The 14,019-nt window shown below is 38.6% G+C and overlaps 1 protein-coding gene across 1 annotated transcript in view; it reads left to right on the top strand.

Annotated features, from left to right (window-relative positions):
* Positions 1 to 13,541, top strand: part of pax1b (paired box 1b) — a 28,300-nt gene extending 14,759 nt beyond the window's left edge. The window contains exons 5-6 of the mRNA XM_062437766.1: positions 13,242 to 13,302; positions 13,457 to 13,541. Coding sequence (XP_062293750.1) covers positions 13,242 to 13,302; positions 13,457 to 13,541 — 146 coding nt within the window. The remainder of the gene's footprint in view (positions 1 to 13,241; positions 13,303 to 13,456) is intronic.
* Positions 13,542 to 14,019: the final 478 nt, after the last annotated feature.

Here is a 14,019-nt window from a genome sequence, read left to right as displayed (position 1 = left end):
TTTCTCATGCTCTTTTCTCATTTTTTTTACACATCTACTTCCGTCATTTTTGTTTGAGCATGTTTAAATGTGTGCTCTTATTCCCATTTGTATGATTCATTAGTTTTGCATCTCTCTGGCAGGGTTTTCACACCCTACTTTCAAGTTAATGTGTAACATTGTTATGTATGTAAAGGTTTTCACTTTTGAAATCAAAGTGCGTTTGTCAAGAAATGTGTCTAGGGGATCCCGGTGTGAACGCAAATTCTTATAAACTATGATGAAACAGCAATTAAGTGTTGAATCTTGAAAAGAGATGAAAAAAGTTTGTTTAATGCCCAAATTCTCTTGTTCCAGCTTCCTAAATGTGAATATCATCAGATTTATAGTTTGGTGGTTGGGTCAAAACTAGACATTTTAAGTTACATCCTGGGCTTTGAGAAATAGTTTTAATTTTTTAATTTTTTTGTGGAAGTTTTAAAGACCAAGCAACTAATCGATTAATCAAGATACAATCAAAAGAGTTTCAGCCTTAATTTAGAATCTGTCGAACTAGTTATATGTTAAAAATATACTCTTCAAATGCCATTAAAATTAAGTTGTAATCTATAAAACTACAACTCATTGCTGAAACTATTCTAGGTTGTGCTGCACCTCCTACTGCATGTGTTGGTTAGGAATGAACGTCATGCCATATCTACTACATCCATCATGTGTACATGCACAATTAATAAAGTGTAATGGATGTTTACGCAAGATTGAACTTTAATCTTTTCAGTAATCCCGTACTCTCCCTTTCATTATATCAAACAGATTTTCTCTTTCTTGCCTAGACTAATATCAAATTTGTTTACTTTAAAGATGGAAAGATGCCATTTTATTCTACCTTTGTATTCTCACGCATGTACTGTAAGATTTGTTAAATCGGGTATTCGTTTACAACCTGCCTGAGTTGATACTGGTGTGTTTTTGTCGTATGAGTAAGTAATGAGTCAAATATTCTCATAACAGACAGGAATTATATACAAAACTATCAAAATAAAACTCCTTGAAGATGAGCTCAGTGTCGAGACAGTTTTAGGGGAAACGTGGGCTGCCTCATCATCAGATCTTTAACCCGTGCTGTTAATCTGTTAATCCCCCATTTAGATCCTGGGGAGGATTTAGGCTTAGACACATACACTGAAACTCTCACAATATTTGACCTGAGCATTAACATCGAAAGGCTTTTAAAATAGTTGAGCAGTGGAGAGAAGAAGGGGGGAGGGGATGCAATTCTTCCTGGCTAAGTGAAGATCTCAGGTTTCACGGTAAAATGGAGGTGACGGACCTTTTCTCCCCGACCCTGAAGGTAACACACTGCTGACTTGTTATTACTGTGAGCTGTGGCCTTTCATACCTTCAGCATCTCGCCTCATCATATGGTTATCAGGTATATAAAAAATTATATTGGGGGAAAAAAGAGCCCATTTTTACTTTTCGTTATGTCTCTTGTCCCAGTGGTTTCAACACAAGCAAAGACTTGAAAACTTTTTTTTTTCACCTGCACATTGTTCCTCTTTAAAGGCTCAGTGAAGCGTGCTGAGTCGCCGACGTGCTCTGCTTCTCATCAGGCATGTTGCATCTGGTGAGGACACCATAACAAAGAGTGAAAGTTACTATTTCTATTTACTCCTGTGTGTAAGCGCACTTTAAGTGTGTGGGCTTACTTTTACATATTTATTTATTTATGTATGTATTTTTTTTTAAGTTTTTGAAGTAGGGTGCCTGAAATCACAAGAGCCACAAATGCATGTTAACTGTGAGTATATTCACAGCAAACAGTTAATAAGCAAAGAAGATAGACTTTCTTTGTGCATAAAATTATATTCTATAATTTCTAATTTCACACTTAAAACTATAGTATATTAAAAAATGAACTTCATCAATTTTACACATCAAATTGTGTTTCCAGGTGTTGGGGAGTATTACTGCACATGTTAAAAAGTAGTAGTAAATTGTCTGATATGGTATTAAGAACAATTACAAACTTATTGTCTCATAAAGAATAGCTACAGTGTTGAAGTATAATTTAAACACAAGACAAAGATCCCTGTGTGGACAGTTAGTTCAGGATCGTTACCATTACCCACAGAGACCGGCGGGTTCGATGCCACAACAGAGGAGGACAGACTCTGTCATGTGAGTTAGGTGAAATTGAAAAAGAGGAGTTTTTGTTTTAATGTCCTGTGTATGAGGACACGAGGGATTTCTTTGGGTGGATGATTTAAAAAACTTGAGTTGTGTTTCAGGATGGGAAACTTTTTTTTGTAGCAGATTTTATTTGCCAAGTTTGGGAGTGAAGCCAGAATATTTTGTTTAAAACTGAGCTGTATAATAATCTGTAATTTTCTAATGTAATGAAATGTTTGACCACTGCAACTTAACTGTACTTTTGGTGTCTCGTAAACCCATGAGGTTTGGGCGCTTCATTTGTATTACACAATCACATTTAATGGCTGCAGCTAAAAAACTGACATCAAAAGATCGAAAATGGGGTTTAATGCATTTGAAATATAAAAACTTTTAAAATAACTATGCAAACCTACGTCTGTCCTTTCTATCATTCCAGTGTCGCTCTATCTTCTGTTGTCTGTGCAGACAAAAATCACTTTTTAATAGAGTGAAGAAAGCTGTCAGGTGGCTGCTGACAGATCTATGGTCACAGTGTGATGGATTACAGATGTGGAGCTTCCTCCCAACTTCCATAGGACTGAAGGGACTGTTTGTGTAAACCATGAGATCAAACTTCACTTATCAGAATGAGGGTCCATTGAAAACCTGCAGGGACTCAACACTTGGGTGGTGCAGAGAGTGAAAGCCCAGAGTGCCACAGAATGAGCAGCAGCCAAGGGAGCTTGAGGGGATAGTTCAGTTAGTGCAGAGTTTAGGATGCAAGATGATATCAGTTATTGATGCAAAGATTTGAGCTGACTGTAAGGGTAATGTGGGCAGAGATATCTTGGCATCCTACTCAGTATTTCTGACATTTTCCATTCAAATCTCATTAAAATTGACCAGGTTATGTGGGGGTGGAGCAGGTGAACCCAAGCCGCACAGAAACAGGGAAACAGTAGACAAGGTAGGTTAGAGGTAACTAGTACTGGTAGTTTCGAGTCAGGCTGGTGCAAGGGGAGCAGGTTCGGAGCAGAAACCGTGGAAGTTGCGTAGAGCGGGGGTCCAAGACAGGGAGGCAGGGTTGACGAGACTGCAGGAAATAGGAGACACATCAGGCTAGGGAAAACAGGCAGCAACAAGACGAGGCTTGAAGCGTAGACTGACTGATGTAGAGGCTGTGATCTGGCAGTGTGGATCTGGCAGGCCCGAGTGTAAGTGGAGGTCTCGATTGTGTAAACGTGTTTCGGCTAGTGGGTCTGTGCTCCGATTCCAGCACACCTGTCTCCGAGGCAGAAATCATGACAGACTTATTCAACAAGGAAATACTGTGGTTTAAAAGTTTTAGTGTAGTTTAAAAGTTTGAGGTCATTAGGTAGCTTTCAAACTTTTTTTTTTTTCTCTCCAGCATTTGAAAAGACATTTCTGAGCTTGTTTATACAGATGTGGGACATCATTTGGGCAGTGTGTAGCGAGGCTCATGGGGCTGATCATCCAGCAGCAATACTGTAAACTTAATGATTTGTGTAGAGTGAGTTTCTTCTACCGCTTTATTGCCTCATATGTTTGTTATTCTGGAAGACATTTCCTCTGGTTTCTTGTACAACTGGATGATATTTATTTGAGTGACGCTACAGCAGTTGTTTTATCATTTTGTGGCATATGACCACTCATATTGAATTCTGCAGTATTTTGTCCATCTTTAGAGTAAAATAGGGAAATTTGGTGTGGCAGTGCTGTTCCAGAGTTCCAGAGCCCCTGCCCAAAGCTACCAAATCAACATCTGTGTAGGGAGAAGACTGAGGAGAAATCAAGCACTGGGTGTAAAGCAATGTCAACAAGGTAAATAAGTGGTTGAATAATTGAGCTTACCTTATATATATATATCATTTTGTTATTTGTATTCTGGGCTCTACTGGAATATCTTTGCATGATTTATATTTCTAAACACTCCTTATTTATTTCATACTGGCCCTTAATGCAGCCCATCAGTTCAGCCTCTGTCTGAAACAGGCCGTTTTAGCTCCTGTCTCTTTAAGGCCGAATCAGATCTGAAATATGAACAACATATAGAAAAAGCCTTAGCAACCATTTATACGCATGCGTAGCAAGCCAACAGCAGCTCATAAGCAAGGTGGATTAGGGTTAGGGTTAGTGTTCAGAGCAGGTTGAAGCCCTGAGTTTTGACTTGAAGGGAGCATTTCTACATCTGTTAACACCCAGTTTTTTTTACCTTGACATATTCAACATCCAACATCATAAAAGAATATGAATTACAGAAAACCAGAAAAATGCATAACATGTCCCATTTAACAGAGTCAACACTGAGCATGAATCTGATCACTGGCAGGTTCTTGTGATGTAATTGTTGGCCAAACATCCAAACTGTTAAGACCCCTCAACCTTTCACCCACATCTCCATTCATACATCTCCAACGTCTGCACCACAGAGTCAAGGGTGTAACCATGCTATAGACATTTAAGGGAGTCCAAATGAGAGCCCTCATATATTATATATTGGACAGGTTACCACATTACCACTTTTATAATTGAAATAAAGTCACTTTAAAAAGTAATGAAACATTTACAAACCTGTAAAAAGTAAATAAAAGGTAAATTGCTGGTCTTTGTCCTCTGGTTGGTGGTAATTGGTCTGCCATTGGCCACTTTTGGCAGGAACCCTCCGTGTGACCTCTGCTGGTGCCCGTGACGCTGCCGTGACCTCCCATAGGTCACCAGGGGAAGAAAACAGATGTCACAGCCTTTCTTTATGAGTTTCTTCATGTTCAGAGTCCCTCAGCTCCCGTTTAACATCGGCTGTTTGTTTTTGGAAGCTTTTTCAGAGCCGTTAAGACGTCAGCTGTGGAAAACTGCTGCGTTTGGGAGAGAAGTACAACATCCACGACATCTTAACATATCCGACCAAGACACTGAACGTGATGAAAAGCCTCATTATCAGTCTGCTCTGTTCAAGTCTGACATTTTGTTGACACCGTTGCTACATAACTTTGCTTGACTTCCTTTTCCCCCCAACCAGTCATTATTTCTACCACCACTAGAGGGCTTCTGTTGAACATGTTTTTGACATGTGTTGCTGAGTTTTTAGAAGCTGTTTTCATTAGTTAAGTAACATTCATGATGTTTATTATGTTTACAATATAGACCTGCAGCAACTTTGTATACATAATGTTTAAGAAATTACATCAGCCATCTAAATCTCTGACGTCACTTGCCTTTCCTGCTAGAGCTGGAATGATAAGTTGCTCAGTCCATCAACCTAAATTTAAATTACCAAATATTTTTATACTCGATTAATCGTATGTAATTTATGTAAATATATTCAGTTTCCCTTAGTCTCAGTAATAGTAAACTGAATGTCTTTGACACTTTTTGGGACTAGTAATCGACATTTTTCCCTATTTTCTTCTCTTTCTTTGCTAATGGTGCAAAAGTGACAAATACAAATAATTAAAGCATTAACACATTAATCCCTGTCATCACTCCCCATAGTAGTATCCCTCTTAGTGCCCCCCCTCACATCCCACCCTGAGGTCTCCCATGGACCGCCTAACCATAGTTAATTGAGAGAAGAGTAACGTGGTGTTCCTCTGTTCATGACCCATGGAGCACATTCTTTACTTGCACTGCTGCATATTTTGCTTTGTTAATTCAGGCAGTAGACAGCTCAAGTAACATATTGTCATGAACATATGTCAGCCATTTCCTGGTACTAAGAATGTGAGGCTGCAGCCATTTTTGGATTAAATGTTTTTTGGCAGCTGTAAGACCTCCCAGCAACAACTTCCCGCTCTCTCTTTCGTTTATTCCTAACTGTGAATCATCACTGAGGAGCAGTAAAGTTGGATTGTGTATTATGGCCTTACGTATCAATTCAGACAGAAATTTGGATACCCGACCCTGAAAGTCTTCAACAGAGATTGACACCTCCACGTCACGTGTTTATAGCATCCTATTGAGTTAAGACTTTCTACTTGTCTTATGCAAAACTTGGTGACAGCTGTGTAATAAACTCAACACAACTTAAAATGGGTAAGTTGGTGGTTTGGATTCTCAGAAGCAAAGAAGGTATTTTTCCACACAGTTCGAAGACGTCTTCATCCTAAAGACCAAAGTCTCTCTTCTGTGCTCTGAGCGTTGACAGGTTTTTTTTGTTGTTCGGATAGTTGTAGTGGAGGATATTCTACTGGTTAGGAAACATGTATCCAGTCTATTAAAGGGTGGATGGGAAGCTTAGCCCACCATATGATTAAAGTGTTGACTTTACTCATAAGCAGTCAAAGACGTTCCACAATCATTGTATAAATCACCAATCACATTGATACCATTTGTGGGCCATGGTTTGAATTCCAGTGGCCTATTTGCATTTTAAGATATTCATATTATGCCACAGGAGGGTGTAATAGTGCCTTTTCAGCTTCCCTTCCAAGTTTTTCTCTACAACTATAAACCTTTTGATTGTCTTGGCAATAAGAGGTCTGTAAACAGTGTTTCTCCTGTGTACCAGAAAATAAAACTTCCTCCCAAGATGTTTGAGAGTTTAGGAGATTTTCCTCTCAAGATCTCCATGAGGCTCAAGAGCATTTGTCAGGCCAAACCATGACAGGATGTAGTTGAAAGGATTGATGGTAGATTTTAAAGTTAGAGAGGGAAAGCCCACTCTGAGTTTAGGATGCATGGCCGTTATTCTAAATATATTTACGCACTAGTTTATCAATCCAAACCCAACAGTCCATTGGGGGAAAGAGCAGATCATTATACTTTAAAGGTTCGTGCGAGGCATAACATTCATATCTTTTTATTGCAGAGGTCTGTAAAGAAGCAGGCAGCTTGGTCCAACTTGGAAGATTATGTTCAACTTCCATAAAAAATGTTTCATAATTGACCTTCACTTTGTTTTGGAGAGGAATTGGAATTGGGCTTGATATTTTTAGCCACTTTATTTAACAGTATGAGAAACAGATTTCATCCAGTTAATCTTGCACTGTAACTGCTGTTTGAAGTCCTTTTTTTCACAATTTTCAACAGATTTAATGAACATAATCTGACATAATCCAGGCAGGTGAGCATCTTTACTAGGTGATAAATCTAAATTGAAATTATTAACACTTGTGGCCCCAACATAAAACTACTCTATTCCATATCGAGAAACTTTTACTTACAAAATCTTATTCTGAAAATCAGTAAACAATAATATTAAAATGTCATAACTTTTTTTTAAAGATTTGAGGTACTCGTGTGATGCTGACAGTACAGTAAGTCTCCCTCTCAGGTGATCACTATTGTATTTTAACCACAATGATGAAACCTCTCTTGTTCTCCTCTGAAAATATTGTCACCTTGATCTAAAGTCTGGGAAAAACAATAAAAATTCCTCATCTGCAGCAAAGCGGTACAGTGGCACTCATTAGCGGAAATAAAACAGATTCACGTGAGACTGACTATACATGACCTAAACATACAACTCTTTGTTCTCCACTACATCAACATTATTTCTGCTGATACACTGTCTGTTATCACCATTAACAAGGGGAAATTGTGCTCATCTAAAGAATATCCTGATGGTGTAGTGTCTTTATGGCTTTACAGGGTTAGATACTCAGGACAAATAATGTTGGTCTGTTATTAAATGACTCCTGGGAAGCATAAACAACTCGTAAACTACAATTAACTAATCAAGAATATATCAAGAAAAAAGACATTTCTACTATAAAGTACTCAGATATTTTAGCCAAAGTAGCAATGGAAATATACTCAATTACAAGTAAACGTCTTCAAAATACTTTAATTTAGTTAGAGTACATAGTAAAAATACTTAAAGTACATCAAGTATTGGCAGCAAAATGTAGTTAAAGTAACTACTCATTATACAAAATAGTTCCAATTAGATAATTATACTCATTAACTGATGTGTACATGTAAGCATCATTTTAAAGTTGTCAAGAAAAAGCTTATTTTAATAACATATACTGTTTTTTTGGGTCTAATCTATCATAATAAAGTGATAATATGTTCTACAGATAAAAGGAAAACTATAGCTGTGATATAAACGTAGTGGAGAAGAAGTACAAGATAGTATACAATTGAAATATTCGAGTTAAGTACAATTACCTCAAAATTGTAATTAACTACAGTAATTAAAGTCTTGGTAAATGTACTTAAGTTCATTTCATCACTGCAATGAAGTGTTAGCATTTAGTTTCGAGCATGTTTTGAAGTTCAAAGGCAATGATTTCAATTAACATTAAATTATACACAACAGTTTAGTCTAAGTTTCAGTTAAATTAAATATCATTTGATTATAATATAACAATAATAATATGTGTGATCATTTTGCCTATATTATATCTTAGTTTGAACCTGTTTATGACCAGCGTCGGGGTAAACCTGACCCCTCGAGGCTCCGCAGAGAGTGGAGAGCCGCAGTAAAAAGCAGCAGTAAAACTTTTGGTTCGACATTAAAAGAGCCGACTGATCAACAGCAGATGAGGACGGTGACACTCTGATCCGACGTTGCATGTCACTGGTTTTAAAAAGGCGAGCAAAGCCCAGAAATACGGCGCCGTTGATCTCATAAATCAGCAGGACAGTAACTAAACACTGGACCCAGGGTTTGATGTAATGGCCGTCTAATGTAATGTTTGTGCTGTAACCAAGAGGGGAACGCACAGAAAAACGGTCCCGTAACAAGAATCATGAAGCGTTCAAAGTTGCGGTGCGGCACGTCAACCACAAAATCAAGAGCCAAGCGTTGGCGGGTTTTCTAACAAAACAGGAGGTTTAAAAAATCACGCTGCGTTCAGGTGATGCTGGATGACCGTCAATATAAAGCTACAACTCTGAAAGAATGATTTACGTCACAATCCATGTCTAATTTGTTTTTTATGTTTTAGCTCTCATATCTTCTGCCGGTTTGCAAGAATTTTACCAATACGTCAACTAGGGCTTAAAAATCTAATTCCTCGCATTATTAATGTCGTAAATCATAAATAAGAAAAACTGAAAGGAACTACGACAAGTGATGAAATGTAAGCAGATTTCAACCAATTAATCAGCCAATAAAACCAGAAGATATAAAGCAATATGTCAAGATTTTGGGAAATACTCTCTTTCCCTTCCTTGGAGAGAGTTAGATGAAAAGATTGACACCACACTATTGTTTTGGTAAGTATGGAATCAACTAAACTGTAAGACTTTTTTTTTTAAAAAGACGTTGGGACTTTTTCTTTGCTAATGAAGACACTCCGAAATGTTAAAACGTTTTGTGCTTCACCTTCAAACAAAGTAGCTTTTGTCTGTCATGGCCATACACTGTATTTAAGAAATGGACGTAACATCCGTGACGTCACCCATTGGTTTGTGGACTGCTGCTCGGAGGCCAATAGTTTCGGATCTGGGCGGCGCCATCTTGAGAATTTCCGGTGCATGCCGGGAAAAATAAAAACACGGATTCTACTTATATGGGTATCAGGAGGGGCATGAGGCGCCCTCCTGAACCTGTGAACCAATCAACCTGTCAATCACAACGTAGCCACGCCCTAATGCATACCCTGCTTTATCGTCAAATATAAAATCAGGGAGGCCAAAATTTCACAAATGAACATCATACTGCATTGAAGAAGGCTTTAAACTAGCGATTGAGACCATAAACACATTTTGAAAACGTTTACTGAGGTTAGAAATCAAGTGAGAAGTTGGTGAATTGTCCATTGACTTGTATAGAGACGGAAGTCCTTTTGACACCAAAACGGTCGCCCCCTGGTGGCCTTTTGATAGAATGAAGTTTTAAGTTACTTCCACGTTGGCATCATTTCAGAGGACCGGAACTCCCCGCCTGGTCATGGCGCATCACTGATGACTGAATCAGTTGGAGCCTATTTACCTAGATTATTGCATTGAAAGTGACTTATCAGGAATGTTAAATTGTTGATGTAAAACTTAACACATCCAATCAAAGAATCCCTAAAACCTTTCAAAAACTTGGACTCCCATTCAAGATTTTATTAACCAATTAAGGCACCCTCTAAAAAATTGTCTTAAACCAAAGGCATTGTTTGAAATTTTTTGAAATAATAACCTGAGGCTAAGACGGGCTAAGAGCCCAAAAAAATACATCCCATAATGCCTCTTTGCCTTCTCAAGTGTGGTCCACCAAATTATGATGCATTTCATTGACCACACATCTTGAAAACGATGACATCATCTAAAACACACCCACATTGCAACCAGCTCTCAAGGGAGAAGCATGCAAACGTCACACCCAGTCTTAAAGGGATACACACACAAACATTGCATCTAGTCTTAATGTGTTAATAGCATTACTGTCAGTACTACTTTTCTCTCTACACTGAAGTGAGAGAGAAACCTTTAAACTCTCAGATTCTCAACCCACCATCAGTTCTGTAATTGAAAGAACTTGAAAGCCTCCACAGCCACATGCTCCATCCACCATGTTTAACATGTGTAGACAAAGAAATGTCCCTACAGAAAAATGATTTGCTTTAAACACCTTTCATTGTCTGCAGGTCTTATTTCTACTACTGTCATGTCAACAAACTTACAATATTTTACTTTAAATACTGTAAAAAATAACACATAGCATTTAAAACAATTATCACTGTAAGTAAAGTAAGAGTAGACTTATAAGATATTAACTTTATGTAGTGTACTGCCTTATATTTCGGGAGAATAGAATACATAAGCTAAATCTTCTTTAAATATAAGGTGCGGTAAATGTTTTAAAATTAACATTAATTCAACACATACTGAATGCACATGTGCAGTCTCTTACAACTGTAAGGGTAAACTCATGTATGCAACTACAACTGTATCGTCCTCAGTCTCCTACCTGTCAGATGTTCAAATGATTGCGTGCAATAAACTCATATATGTTTTGCATAATTGTTTTTCTTCTTCGCCTCACTACCTGCACATCCTGTCAGCGTTTTCTGCACTCTGGTGCTTAAAAGGTGCACAAAAAGTCCAGACAACGGTAGACTGACACAACACAAAACACACAAAACAAAACAAAACAAAACAGTCCATCCTTCAAGCTCTAATATCAACTCTCCATCAAACCACCAGCTCAGAGAAGTAAGGGTAATGAAATTACTGAACTTCAAATTGTAATGCCTCAAACTACTTGTTACTAAAAAAGGACAAATTCATCTGCAGATATATTTTCTTCATTTATCGAAACGTGTAAAGGAGGAATGGGGTTGGACCACCCACCCTGCTGCTGCAGAAACAGGGTCCATAGAGAGCAGTTAGTGTTTCCACAGGTCACTCATGTCCAACTTGTTAAATTTGTGAACCAGGAGGACGGTGTGTGTATGAGCGTGTGTGTGTGTGTGTGTGTGTGTGCACTCAAACTGTATGGTTGAAAGACTGTATTTCCCGTTGAGAGAAAAAAAGGGTTAAATTTGCTGCTGACACATTCACATCCCCAGTAGTTGTATTTTCATAGCAATGTCCTCTCACTATATTGCTTATATTTTGTACTTATATTGCTTAGATTCTATACTCTTTACTCTGATTCCTGGTGTTAAATACGAATGCACCATGTGAGGTTGACGCAATTGCAACTTCCTTGCTCTTACACAATAACAATAAAGTTCTTGAATCTTGAAAATTTAGAGCTAGAATCAAACGAGTATCTTATTATTAAGAATTTAAATTACAGCATGATGGTTAAATCTCAAAACTGAAGACTTGTGGACCGACAGCAGAGCCTCATAAATCTCCTCTGAGATGAGTTACTGCAGCTCGGGGACACTCGGGTGTTTTGGAAAGGGGCTGGCATGTGAAAATAGCCCAGATAATCACGCCATCGCTCATGGAAAATCTCCAACCACGCAAGGAAATAGTCCCACTGAGGATTTTCTGACATTCTCAGCCACGTGACGGAGTTTGAATTCACGAGAGAAGGAAGCAGTTTTTGTGCTGAAGACCGAAGGCTGCAATCTGAAGATGAAAGCGCCCAACTTCAGCTGTGTTTTGAACTAATATTTGTGTTACTGGCATAAGTTGTGTTTTGTGTCTGTGTCCAAAGATGCACACAAATATCTCTGCAAAAGGTTTTATGGGTAACAGAGGAGCCCACAGGCACAACCTCCAAATCTAAACAATACGTCACACAGACCTGCGCATGAAGAAAGTTGATTGGTTGATTCAGCTCCTCTCCCAGTTCCCTCAATTAGGGAGGAAAGTATCTGTCAATAATCAAACAAAAATACCAAACCATTTCCTGTTTTTCTGATTTATGTCATTGAAAACTAATTGTCTTTGGTTTTTTGGACTGTTGGTGGGGCAACACCACGAAGACATCAGCTGGTGTGATGGGCTGTTTCATATTTGTTTGACATTTCATAGACTAAACAATCAGTTCATCTCAAATAATTTACATATTAATTGATTATGAGCAGAATGATAGAAGTCTTTTCAAGTAAACTCAAAAACATCACACGCATAATATTTGTGTTGTTCTATTCCCATTCACAGCTTTTTCTGCTATGTGGTGTACATCTTGATGAACTGGTGGAAGGTAACTAAGTACATATGCTGAGTAAGTACTTTAATTTACTATTAGTATTTCCATTTGATTATACACTTTTAAAATACAACACATTGTTAAAGATTAAACCAGTGGTTTCCAACCTTTTTGTCTTTTGACGTCTTACAGAAAGCATTGTGTAGTCGGGCTTTGGAGGGGCCCCGCCCCTACGTTGGGAACCACTGGACTAAACTAGTTAACTGTATATAAAGTAGTGTAAACTAGCTCCACCTCCAGCAGCTACAACAGTAACATGCTGCTCTAACACTGATGCTTCACTATTAATAATCTAATGATGTCATATATAATAATATATCAGTCAGAGGGACCAAACCACTACTTTTACTGTAATACAGACATTTTCATGCAGGACTTTACTTGTAACGGAGTATTTTAACATTGCTGTACTGCTTCTTTTATATCTGAGTACTTTCTTCCACCACTATCTTGAGGCCATTTCTGCCCCACTGTACATTTTTCACTGCATTGTACTCTGAAGAATTATGTGTAGTCAGCCTAAAACTGACTGTGTGTCCAGTAAATTTGCAGCCACTCAGCTGTACCGCCGTCATCACAGAGCAGATGGAGACGGAGAGGCTGTAAAAACAAGATGGCTGCCAAACTCGCCTTGAGCCCGTTGCATCAGCGGTTGTGGTCCAGAGGTGAGGCGAAGGGGGGTAGAGATCAGAGACAGATCTGAAGGATTGGGACTTCTCACCCTTCTGTTTTGTCTGCGGCCTTCTTCGTGTCCAGTCACGGCGGACCAGCCGGTCAGCGTTTGACGTCGGAGGGCGAGGGTGCGGTTACAGGCCTCAGAGACCGACGGTACGTTGTGTAGCAGGGATCAAAGGCGGCCGGTCGCCGGCTGGGCTGCTTTCATATACACAACAGACAGAAGTAATAACACACATGGGTGGAACTGACTTCATGACATCATGGTGAAATAACTGTGATGTGAGTTTCTTCTCTGCTGCAAAAACAATAGACGGCCTTATAAAGAGGAGAGCAGAGAGAAGGTTGAATTTCACAGAGGCAGAAATAAGAGTTCAATCTTAAAACATAATACATTTTACATAATTTTTTATTAGGGCCGGCTCAGACTATCAACAACGAGCCCTCCAAATCAAATGATCAAATACATAGTTTGACATGTGTCACCAGAGGGAAAACATAGGAGCAGTTTCTAATCTAGCACCACCTACTGGTAGTTATTGAGCAGGACAACACTATTTGTCTGCGCTTTCAAAAGCTGTTGCAGAAAAATAATGATGTTTAATGACGTGACAATGTTGTGGTTAAGGTCTGGTTAAGTTTAG

Source organism: Scomber scombrus, chromosome 17 (genome assembly GCF_963691925.1).
Source record: "Scomber scombrus chromosome 17, fScoSco1.1, whole genome shotgun sequence".
In the NCBI taxonomy this organism is placed as follows: domain Eukaryota; kingdom Metazoa; phylum Chordata; class Actinopteri; order Scombriformes; family Scombridae; genus Scomber; species Scomber scombrus.
Note: the sequence above shows the minus strand (reverse complement) of the source record. Positions and strands in the feature narration are given on the sequence as shown.